The sequence below is a fragment of the Chrysemys picta genome, chromosome 7 (assembly GCF_011386835.1).
Source record: "Chrysemys picta bellii isolate R12L10 chromosome 7, ASM1138683v2, whole genome shotgun sequence".
In the NCBI taxonomy this organism is placed as follows: Eukaryota; Metazoa; Chordata; order Testudines; family Emydidae; genus Chrysemys; species Chrysemys picta.
Genome location: NC_088797.1, coordinates 8,920,528 through 8,932,623, shown reverse-complemented (window position 1 = coordinate 8,932,623; position 12,096 = coordinate 8,920,528). Strand labels below are relative to the sequence as shown.

At 48.6% G+C, this 12,096-nt stretch overlaps 1 protein-coding gene across 3 annotated transcripts in view; it reads right to left on the bottom strand.

Moving 5' to 3' along the window:
• The window catches only part of MITF (melanocyte inducing transcription factor), a 164,473-nt gene extending 163,043 nt beyond the window's left edge, over positions 1–1,430 (bottom strand). Inside the window, exon 1 of one of the 3 annotated variants that reach the window (XM_008179486.4) lies at positions 923–1,430. In XM_008179486.4, the coding sequence (XP_008177708.1) occupies positions 923–1,026 (104 nt within the window). In that variant the 5' untranslated portion in view covers positions 1,027–1,430. The remainder of the gene's footprint in view (positions 1–922) is intronic. The other 2 variants (XM_042849962.2, XM_008179485.4) reach the window with 2 other exon arrangements.
• Between the last annotated feature and the right edge of the window lie 10,666 nt (positions 1,431–12,096).

The window sequence follows — 12,096 nt, the reverse complement described above, 5'->3', positions numbered from 1 at the left end:
CAGAGAAAAGGGGAATGGGGCAGAGGGATGAACACAGGCAAGGGGCAGAGAGAGGGGGAATGGGGCAGAGGGATGAACACAGGCAAGGGGCAGAGAGAGGGGGAATGGGGCAAGGGATGAACACGGGCAAGGGGCAGAGAGAGGGGGAATGGTGCAGAGGGATGAACACGGGCAAGGGGCAGAGAGAGGGGGAATGGGGCAGAGGGATGAACACGGGCAAGGGGCAGAGAGAGGGGGAATGGGGCAGAGGGATGAACACAGGCAAGGGGCAGAGAGAGGGGAAATGGGGCAAGGGATGAACACGGGCAGGGGGCAGAGAGAGGGGGAATGGGGCAGGGAGATAGGTGAACACGGGCAGGGGGCAGAGAGAGAAGGAGTGGGGCAGAGGGATGAACACGGGCAAGAGGCAGAGAGAGGGGGAATGGGGCAAGGGATGAACACGGGCAGGGGGCAGAGAGAGGGGGAATGGTGCAGAGGGATGAACACGGGCAGGGGGCAGAGAGAGGGGGAATGGTGCAGAGGGATGAACACGGGCAGGGGGCAGAGAGAGGGGGAATGGTGCAGAGGGATGAACACGGGCAAGGGGCAGAGAGAGGGGGAATGGGGCAGGGGGCAGAGAGAGGAGGAATGGGGCAGGGGGATGAACACGGGCAAGAGGCAGAGAGAGGAGGAATGGGGCAGAGGGATGAACACTGGCAGGGGGCAGAGAGAGGGGGAATGGTGCAGAGGGATGAACACGGGCAGGGGGCAGAGAGAGGGGAAATAGGGCAGGGGGATGAACACGGGCAAGAGGCAGAGAGAGGAGGAATGGGGCAGAGGGATGAACACGGGCAGGGGCAGAGAGAGGAGGAATGGGGCAGGGGGCAGGGGGCAGAGGAAGGGGCACCGCGCTGCCCTGGCAGCCCCCCCGGCCCTCACCCACCTGCTTTTCAGGGGCTGGCTCTTCAGCTCATAGTAGGTCTTGGGCTCCTCGTGAAACTCCTCGCCGACCTCGAAGTCCGCCACGATCCCCGACTCCGCCTGCATCGTCCCCGGCTCCGGCAGCGAGCGAGCGAGCGGCGCAACGTTCCCCCGGCGCTGCCCGGCGGCGTGTGCGAGTGCGCGGCCTGCCCCTGCCACTGCCGCCGCCACCCCCGGCACACGCCCACCCGCCCTGCCTGGGACTTGTAGTCCGCCAGGGGGCCGGGCTGCCCGCCTCCGCCCGGCCGGCTCGGGGCCCTGCGCACTACAACTCCCGCCAGGCCCGGCAGGAGGAAGCGGCGGGCGGCTGCCGGGGTGCGGAGCCCGAGCGCCAGGTCTGCCCGCGGCGGGGCCCCTGCCCTGGGGCTGCCCCCCGCCTCCGGGAGCCCCGCACGTGTTGGGCCCGGCGCGGGCCCTTCGCCAGCGCCTCAAGCCCGGCTGCGATGGGCCAGCCCGCCTCTCCCAGCCGGGATCCCGCCCACGGCCGGTGGGCAGGGGACAGTTGTACCCCCCCCCAAACGCCTGTGAGGTCTGTGTAAATCCCGTGCAAATCCCGTGCAAGGGGAGGGCCCCAGAGAACACATGGGGCTGGGCCCCCTAATTTCTCTCATCAGGCCCCAGATTCACCACTTCCAGAATACTAGGGGTTGCCTGCGTTTGGTTTGGGGGGTCCCCCGGGTCACTTTCGGGGATCCCCAGAAAAGAGCCATCGGAGGTTGTCATCGCATCACCAGGCGACGATGTTGTGACGCGAGGATGCAGCAAAGCCAAACCAGGATGAGGACGAGGACGCAACGCTTAACATCTTGAGTTTCAAGTTGCCGATGTTGTGGGGCCGGCGCCTGGCCTGTTGACTGCGCCTTCTGGTCACATCCTTGTGAATTTGGAGGGTCCTCCTTTAGTCATGAGGAGTGAAACCACAAATGAGGTTACCCATGTCATCCCGAAAAAAAGTGCCGTAAAAACCTTTATCGAGGGCCATCGTTAATTCGGGCTTCTAGACCCTACGCGCTACCTTCAGGCTAATTCACAAACTTCTTGGCTTTTAAACTCGTTAGTGTTTTTTCAAATATATTTTATCTGGATTTTTAGGCAAGGAAGTACAGCAGATCTCACTGAGATAATGAATAGGATAAAAATAAAGGCAAAAACCGCGTCAGGTGCATACCTAGTTAGCTAGTTTAGCAAGGGTTCTTGACCCCAAGTAAAGCATTGTATTGCAGTACAATGTGGTTAATGTTCAGTTAAGCTCAATGAAATGAAATGCTTATTTAGGCTCACAAAAGTTCTTCCGGTGGCTTTCATTGCATGCAATGCCACCCTAGCACAGTGTCAACAATTGTAAATGACGAAGGAAAAAAGGCCATTCCAGCATGTGATGGCTAGCTGCTTGGTTCTGCCCTCCGACTGAAGTGCATTCAGGGAAGAAATGGAGAGCGGGGCAAAGGTAGTTTTAAGGCTCTTTTGTGGTTCCCAGGCTATAAAAATTCCACAGCCCACCTGCGCCACGACAACTGTTTTTCTGCAGGGCCTGCATTAAGGGCTAGGAAGCAGGGCAGTTGCCCAGGGCCCCACACCACAGGGACTAAGTTGCCCAGGATTCGACTTTCAGCCTGGACTTCAGCTTTCTGCCCTGGGCCTCATTGAGTCTAACACTGGCCCTGCTCTCTGCTTTATCTTGGTGGACCCCCTGAAATCTGCTTGTGGCCCCCCAGGGGTCTCCAGACCCCTGGTTGAGAACAAGGTGTAGGTGATCCCTTCCCAGCATGTTTGTGATTGGCAGGATAGGCCTCAACGGTAGAGTTCACAGGCACTGACTCTGTGGATGCTCCAGGGCTCGAGCACCCACGGAAAAAAATTAGTGGGTGCTTAGTACCCACCAGCAGCCAGCTCCCGTCCTCCCCCACAGCGTCTCCCGTCCACCAGTGGCCCTGTCAATCAACTCCTCCCCCTCCCGCCCAGTGCCTCCCATCCGCCACCGATCAGCTGTTCTGCAGCATCCAGGAGGCACTGGGAGAGAGGGGGAGGAGTGGGGAGAGGGCACACTTCAGAGGGGACGGAACTGAGCAGGAAGAGGAAGGGTGGGGTGGGGGCTTGGGGGAAAGGGTTGGGTGGGTGCAGGGCCTAGGGTGGAGCGGGGGTGTGTGAGCACCCCCCCGGGGCCCCGAGGAAGCCGGCACCTGTGGTAGAGTTCACAGAGTTAAGAGATTCCTCATAAAAACCAGTATGACATGTCACATACGTTCAGATTTAAACCAATGCTTGCCACTGTTTTAAAAGCAGTGCTATACAATTACATAAGCATTTAGGAAATGACTAGGTTTTAATTATTTATAGTGGATTTTTTCATGCCACATATTGTTACACTGTCAACCTATTGAGGCCCAGCATAATGATTGATTTTGTTTTATATAACACCATTGGTGTGTGGCCAGTGCTATACATGAATGAAGACAAGGTCTCTGCCCCAAAGAGCTTACAATCTAAATAGACTAGAAATTAAGGAGCAATTTTTTTTTTTACAGTGAATGTAATTAACCATTGGAAAAACTTACCTAAAGATGTGATGGATTCTCCATCACTTGAAGTCTTTAAATCAAGATGTGATGTCTTTCTGAAAGATAGGCTAGCTCAGTTAAAAGTGATGGGCTTGCTGTATGAACCACTTGGAGTAACTCTAGAGCCTGTTATGCAGGAGGTCACACTGGTTGATCATAGTGGTCATTCTGACCTTAAAATGTGGGAATTTAAAATAAGAGTAGGAGAGCGTGTTTAGGAGTGGAAAGCTGGCCAGAAAAAGAACTTTGAGGAGACTCACATTTGAGCCACCTTCAGATCGTGCTGCTATTGTGAGGGTCATCTTCCAAATATCTGTTTTAATTTTGTTTTTAAATCACCCTGCGGCTAAAAACAAAGGGGATTGGGTTCCCTTTTTATATCTTATTCTGAAACATGTTTAACAGAATAGCTTCCCTGAGACACCCCCCAAGATCGTAGAAGTGCTGTGTAGAGGTAATCTCAGAGCTTCCTGTTGATGTAATCAGTAATGGCTCATGGACAGATCAGTGTTGAGAATGCAGCAGGTTGGCTCCTGGAGGATTAGAAACAGCAGGGTACACAATTTTCCAAAATCACACAAATTGGTAGGGAGGGGAAATTATTTACTAAGGGTCTTACCACACCTTGGCTAAAATTGTCTGGCCACAATCTGTTGCTATCAAGATTCTAACCTGGCTTCCCTTTACCAGTGTGATAGGGGTCTTTCTACTTATAACCATGCTATAGGCACCTGGAATGTTACTACCTCACAGAATTAACTCCACAAGGTGCTTCCATTAAAATGCTAGCTAACTCACTGTCTATCAAAGTGGTAGCCTCTGATCCCTTTGAGGGCCCCTACCCATGGCCATTAGATTGTAAGCTTTCTGGGGCAGGGTCTTTTTGTTCTATGTCTGTATAGGGCCTAGCACAATTGGGGTCCTGGTCCACAACCTGGACTCCTATACACTACAGTAAATAAAATAATAATAAAATAACTAATAATAATAATAATAATAATAAAAACATTAGGATTTTCTCCTTCCCACAATCCCTGGCTCTTCCAACCATTAATGATCCATCACGTCAGCAGAAGATCCCCATGATCTACATTCTCCCATCCCACAGTAGGTCTTTTTCGGGGAGGCTGAGAGATTCACTCACTTCTGGCGGCAGGTCCTATTTGGGGAGGTAAGGTAAGGCCACAAGACTCACTCCTCTCTCTGGATGGGGAAAATTTGTCTCATTTCCGGAGGACCCTGCTACTGCAACTCTTTCATCAATCATAGCAGCACTCTGGAGCTACTCGGGAGTGCTTCTGCTGAGACCCAAATATGCTGAAGTAGCAAGGCACAATAGAAACTTTCCTATCACCGAGCTGAGCGGGTCTGCTTCTGAAGAGGGAGGGAAGTGAAATGAAGTTTGGGGTATACATAATCTTTTCTTAATCTCACAAGTGGGTCAGGTTCAGTTTGAGACCTGGGTGAAGATTAAGGCTGATTCAGACCTCTGGGAAGCATGGCTGAGTGGTTAAAGCACAAGATGTAGTCAGGATCTGGGTTCACTGTGAAACCTTGGGTGTGTAAGTAACCTCACTCCTCTGTTCTTCATGTTTTCCTCCTCTATAACAAAGGGCATATGGCACTTACTTGCTTCACAAGGTATTGTAAATATTAACTTAATTTTTGGACAGTATTTTGAGTTGCTGGAATAGAAGGCATTCTATACATCATCATCATCACTCCCATAACCGCATTCGTCATTGGGGCACCATCACTGATGAGCAGTCAACCAAATGTCTCCACCCCTGATGATTGTGTGTCAGTGCTTGAGTCTCTGCAAAGTCCATTCCTGTCCACTCTTTTATGTTGTCAATCCATCTCTTCTCCTGTCTACCTCTTCTTCTCTTCTCCTGTACTGTCCCTTGGAGGATGATCTTGAATAGGCCAGATGATCTTGTTACATGGCCATATCACTCAGCTTGCGCTTCTTCATGGTCAGCAGGTCTTCATATGACTGAGCGCATTGGGTGATGATGTTGTGGACCTCTTCATTAGTGACGTGGTCAAAGTAGGAGATGCCCAGGATTTTACGGAAGCATCTCATCTCTAATACCTGTATTTTCCGTTCAAGTTCTGTCGTAAGGATCCATGTCTTGCACGCATACAGAAAAATGGAGATGACCAGTACGTGCAGCAATTTCCATTTGGATTCCAGGGAAATCTTCCTCTTCCTCCAAATTGGCTTTAGCTTTGCCACTGTTGCTGTTGTTTGCACAGTTCTTGCCAGAATTTCTGCCTTTGATCCTTCATCAGTGATGATTGCTCCCAAATACTTGAACTGTTTCACTGTCTCCAGCCCTTGTCCACTGACAGTGATATGTGAGCTGATCCCTTCATGTTTATTTGTCATCAGCTTGGTTTTCTCTGCACTGATTTCCATGCCATATTTTGCAGAGGTTTCATCCAGTCATTTCACAAGGTTGGCAAGTTCATCTTCGCTGCCTGCCAGGCTGTCAATGTCATCATTGAACCGAAGATTTGAGATTGTTCGCCCGCCAATGCTGACTCTGCATATGTGATCTTCTAGGGCATCTGTCATTATGCGCCCCAAGTAGATGTTGAACAGTGTGGGCGAAAGAAGGCAGCCTTGCCGGACTCCCAACAGTGATGTGAAACCACTCTCCTATTGTGACATTGATGCACTGCTGACCTTGGCATATGGTTGTTTAATGGTAAGAATAAGCTTATGACCAACAGTGTACTTCTTCATGGTTTCCCAGAGAGCTTCATGCCATACTCTGTCAAACGCCTTCTTGAAGTCAACAAAGATGTGGCAGATGTCCTGCTGGTGTTATAAGTACTTCTCACATAGAACACGAAGATTGAAAATCTGTTCTGTGGTACTTCTTCCAACACGAAAGCCAGCCTGTTCTTCAGCAATGATATTCTCCGCTTGTGGCTTCCATCTGTTCAATATGACTTTCAACATCACTTTGCAGGAATGGCTAATTAAGCTTATGGTCTGCTAATTTTGACACAATTGCAGGTTGCCTTTCTTTGGCAGAGTGATGGATTAGTGACTGTGTCCAAGTGGAGGGCCACTCACTGTTTTGCCAGATCTTGTTGCAGATCTTGGTGAGTACATCTATTACTATTTCTCCTCTGAATTTCATCAGTTCGGCTGCAATGTTGTCAATCCTGTAGCCTTTACGTTCTTGAGTGATTTCACAGCTATCTCCACTTCTTCACGCAGTATTGGAAAGTCATACTCTTTTGTTGAATCTAGGCTGTCTAGAACACTAGACACTGTCCAGGACCTCGATTTGTCTGGTGATTGTATAAATCAGAGCAGTAGTTTGTCCACCTGTTGATGATGTCCCTTTCTTCTGTAAGACTGTTCCCTTCTTTGTCTTGAATTGTCTTCGCTTTGGTCCGTCTTTTCTTCATCAGATCTTTTACAATCTGGAAGGCTCATTTGCTATTTTTATTATTGATACACTTCAATTTTAGAGCATTGTTTTTCAATCCATCTCTCCTTGGCTACCTTCATTCCTTTCTTGACCTTTCTGCCAGTCACTCTGTATTTATCAACTCCCTCCGTGCTGTTTTTGTCTCTCTTGAGTTCTCTTCCAGTGTCACACATTTGTAGTATTTCATTTGTGACCCAAGGTTTTGTCTTCTTACGGTGTTTCCCAAGGATATCCATTGCTGCCTCATTCATTACAGTGTTGAAATGGTTGGTCATTGTTTCTATGTCTTCCTCTAGAGCAAGCAGCAGGGCAAATTTTCCGCCGATCACTGCTTGGAATGACTCTGCAATGCTTTGGTCTCTAAGTCTTTCTAAGTCAAACTTGGTTCTGGTGAACTTTGGCCTGACGATTTTCCTTATCCGCAGCCAAAAGTTTAGCATCACAAGGTCATGATCACTTCCAGTATCAGCACCAGGGAAGCTCCTTGTTTTAGCTCTATTGATCCCAGAACGAAATCAGTTTTGCACCATGATGCAGTCGATCTGACTGTGATGTAGACCATCAGGTGCATGCCACGTTGATCGTCTGGATGCTTTATGCACTCCTAGTGTGTTTGCAAGAACCAAATTGTTATAGCTGGTAAACTCCAAAAGTCTCAGTCCTCTCTCATTGGTTACTGCATTACAGAAAGGGCCACAATAATCTCTCCAATCTGCCTGTGCTTCAGTACCCACTTTAGCATTCCAATCTCCCGGTAGAATCAGGATATCTTTTTTGTGTACCTTTTCGATGATGTCTTCGAGCTGATTATAAAAATCTTCAATTTCCTCATCGTTGTAGTCTGTTGTAGGGGTGTAGACTTGTACCACTGTGATATTAAATGATACTGCTTTTAGATAGATGGAAATAAGCCTGCTGGATATTAGGTGGCATCCTAATACTGAATTCTTGATATCTTTATGCACAAGAAATCCTACGCAGTTGACATGTTAGTCCTCTCCTGTGTAATAGAGTACATGGCCTTCTTCCATTAGTGCCCCTCCAAAGTTCTTCCATCTGACCTCATAGATTCCTAGGAGGTGCCAGGTGTATTGTTCCATTTCGTACGTGAGTTCTTTCAACCTCCCTATTTGTCTCAATGTCTTTACATTCCATGTGGCTATGGTGATGTTATCTCTTCCACGGATCCTCTTCATTGGGGTTACACTAGTAGTATACTTGTTGCGTCCGCCCTGGTGGGAGACAGATGGCACGGTCATTATTAACCCAGGCTGCAACCAATCCGGTATAGACTTGGTTGACTTGCTCATCAGATGGTGTGTCTTGGGCAAATTTCTAAACTGGCGGAGCCCATCCAGGCAGCCCTCTTTTAGTCACCTCTTGTGACATGCAGGAGGAGCAATGGGCCTATTCTGTCCCCAGACTCACAGGGGGTCCTGGAATAGAAGGCATTCTATACATACAAGGTGTTATTATTGGTCTCAGTTTTTTACAAGTAATTGGGCCGGACTCTTGGGTCTGGCTCAGCTGTGCTCATGTGTCACCTTTGGACCTCTTTGATTCTGGGACTGACTGGGGTCCTGTTCAGCCTCTAATGATGAGTTAGAATAGCTTCAGGGCTGTTCTCAGTGATGCCCTGCAGTGGTCCCATTGAGCTGTTCTGGCAGCTAGAAATAGCCAGAAAACGTAGACTTTGTGGCCACACCCCCTACACCAGGAGCTGCAAGGGGCGTTGGCATAGAAGACACTACATAGGCTCTGTGCCTACAGTTTTCAAAACTTTTCACTTAGAAGCACAAGATCCCATTGATTTCCTATGTTCTTCTGAACATTTGACCTAAGCCAATTAGAGATTCCCTTACACTGCTGACTAGTTCTACTGGGTTTGCAGCCCTTTTGAGATAGATGTTGTGGCCATAACAGAATGAAGAATCCACCCTTTTGCTCATTTAAATCAATGAGAGTTTTGTCTGAGTGAGACCAAGTAAGGACTTCAGGACTAGGCCCTTAAGTATGATTATTGTTATTTATTTTTTATTTTATTTTATTTTATTTTATTTTGCCTGAACCTATCCCTCAGTGGTGATTTCAACAGTAAAGGCACTTAATTAATGTATCATTTAAATTGATTGGAAGACTTTCCTGCTGGGAGCAATCCTGTATTAGCGGGCTGGTGGCCTACATTGATTTAACACTGGGATCTCTAATGATACTTTTGGTGTTGGAGAGCTTATTCCTTCACTCTCACACTTCCCTGGTCCTTCTCGCATGAACAGAGAGCAACAATACCCGAAGTCCAAAGGTGCAAACAATTCAATGTTTATTGGGGTGAACTTCCAGCAAGCTTAAATCCAAGTTCCTTTTTCCTTATTTTCGAATCCCAACTTACTTCCTGTTTGCCCCTAATTTATATAGTAATATTTTTAGCTATACCTTAACCAATCATTCTACTAAAATTTACCTAACCAATCCTAACATATTGTAACATGATTAGCTAACCAATTATATCCCACTACCTTAATTAGTTTACACCCAGCAAAATTAATTATACAGCAGACAGAAACAATTTACAGAACCAGACAGAGACCATGCAAATAAACATACAAAACAATACAGAAGTGAGGATTTCACAAATACATTTATACAGACATAAGCGTTTTCTAGCTGTGTCTATTGATAAGTGAGTTCTTACCAGACAGAAAACTATCAACCTACGTTTCCTTTTATATCTTCTAGGCTTTCCCTTTCTCTGGAGGTGATAGGAATATCAGAACAGGATTGTATTCCTAACAGCCCAATAGCACCTTATTTCCATGTGACTAGTTTGGAATGTGAGGATGTGACCATACATTTCCCAGTTTATGGCTGCCTCTGCTGCTTAGCCGAAGGCCTTAGCCTAAGAACCAGGCCTCAGACTGTTACAGTGAGAGAAGGCCCTTACACATCCAGAAAGTGATTTTGATTCTTTCTTTTATACCTCTATATCTAGCTAAGTGATAAGAATACACCTAAATTCTTAAAGTATAGGCCTTTACAGACAGGCCTGACTATCTATATCCTAACATTTGGCAAAAGAACACAAAAAATCCCAACAAATAAAACTCAACTTACTCTTGAACCATTTGTAATATTTACCACCTGAGTCACCCAGAGACCGCTGGTTCATTTTATCAACTGTTTCTAAGTCACTGTTTCGCCATGGGACAAGAGGCTCCATACCAATTGATATGGTAAGGGGGGAAATTCATCAGTTCAGCTGGGATGTTGTCAATACCTGTAGCCTTTCCGTTCTTGAGTGATTTCACAGCTGTCTCCACTTCTTCATGCCGTAATGGAATGTTCTCTGTTGAATCTGGGCTGTCTAGGACACTAGGATCTCCATTTGACTCATCATAATGCCAGAGGAAGCGTATTCTTGTATTTTCGGATGCGCAAACAGGACGTTCTCCTCTGCCACTTGGTTTCGATTTTACCTTCAAACACGTGGCAATTTTTCATTGCACCTGGATAATCAAGAATCTTATGCTGTTTTGCTGAGTCGTGTTCCCTTTGTATAGCAGATGTTATTTGTTTTATAGTTCCCTGGTAGTTAGCTTTTCAGGGGGAAGGCACAATGCTTCTACTGTGTCTGAGCGGGATAATTACACTTGAGCATACCACTGAACAAACAAGATTCCCGGAGGTGAATTATACTATGAAAACACTGCAGTTAGATCACCATAAAATACAATAGTATTTTAACAATAGTAGGTGGCGATACAGATGCAAAAAATTCTCTATTGACATATTATTTGGATTTACTTATAACAATCTAATGCTTAGTGCTTATCAGCCATAGATCTCAAAATGTTTTAGGAAGATAACTAAGAATTATTGCCCCCCACTGGACAGACAGAGGAATAAGGGGTATACTTGATTTGCCCAAGGTCAAACAGTAAATCAGTGCCAGAGCTGGGAATAGAACAGTGATCTCTTGATGCTTAATGCAGAGTTTGCACTATGGGCCTGAACCTGTAAACACTTAAACGTGTGTGCCATTTTAATTGCATGAAGACAATGGGTGTGCTCCCACGTAACTAACGTGCTTAACTGTTTGCAGGTTTGGGCTAAAGTATGTTACAAAGATTCATTCTCACAATGGTCTGTGAAGCAGTTTCCTAATGGGGAAACCAAGACAGAAGTGCACTGAATTGGCCAAAGCCATTAAAAGGAGTCAGTGTCAGAGGCAGCATAAAGAACTGTGGCATTCCTGGCTCCTAGTTCAATGGTCAACCCACTAGCCCACGTCATTCTCCAGTGGTCCAGGGAAGGTGGGGACGACTGCTGCATGAATAATATAAGCATCTTTGAGGCTGTTGTGGCATTAGGGTATTATCTGAAATGCAGCAGTGCCTAGGATCCCAGTTTATGGATCAGGACCCCATTGTGCTAGGTGCAGGGCCGGCTCTGGCTTTTTTGCCGCCCCAGGCAAAAAAGCCTCCCTCCGCCCCCCCCCCCGCCCCCCTAGTGCGGCAGGGGAGGGCGCCGAGCCCGGCCTCGGGCCCGCTCTCCCCAACCGGCCAGAGCACCGGAGGGAGGCCGGCGAGCCCGCCGCGGCTCTGCTGGCGGCCGGAGCCCCGGGAGGAGGGTGGAGAGCCCGGCCGGGGCTCCGCTCTCCCCGGCGGCCAGAGCGCCGGGAGGAGGGCGCAGAGCCCGGCCGGGGCTCCGCGCTCCCCGGTGGCGAGCCGGCCGGGGCTCTGCTCTCCCCAGTGGCCAGAGCGCTGGGGGGAGGGCGGCGAGCCTGCCGCGGCTCCGCTCTCCCCGGCGGTGAGCCCGCTGCAGCTCCGCGCTCCCCGGCGGCCAGAGTGCCGGGGGGAGGGCGGCGAGCCCGCCGCGGCTCTGCTCTCCCCGGCGGCGAGCCCGCTGCAGCTCTGCTCTCCCCGGCGGCCGGAGTCGGAGCGCCGCGCCGCCCCCCTCCAGGTACCGCCCCAAGCACAAGCTTGGTGGGCTGGTGCCTGGAGCCGGCCCTGGCTAGGTGTCATACAAACAGAAAGAAAGTCGCCGCTCCGAAGATCTTACTAATCTAACTATTAGACAAGAGGCAAGTGGAAAGAGACAGATTGATTGGGAAGAACAAAGAAATGATG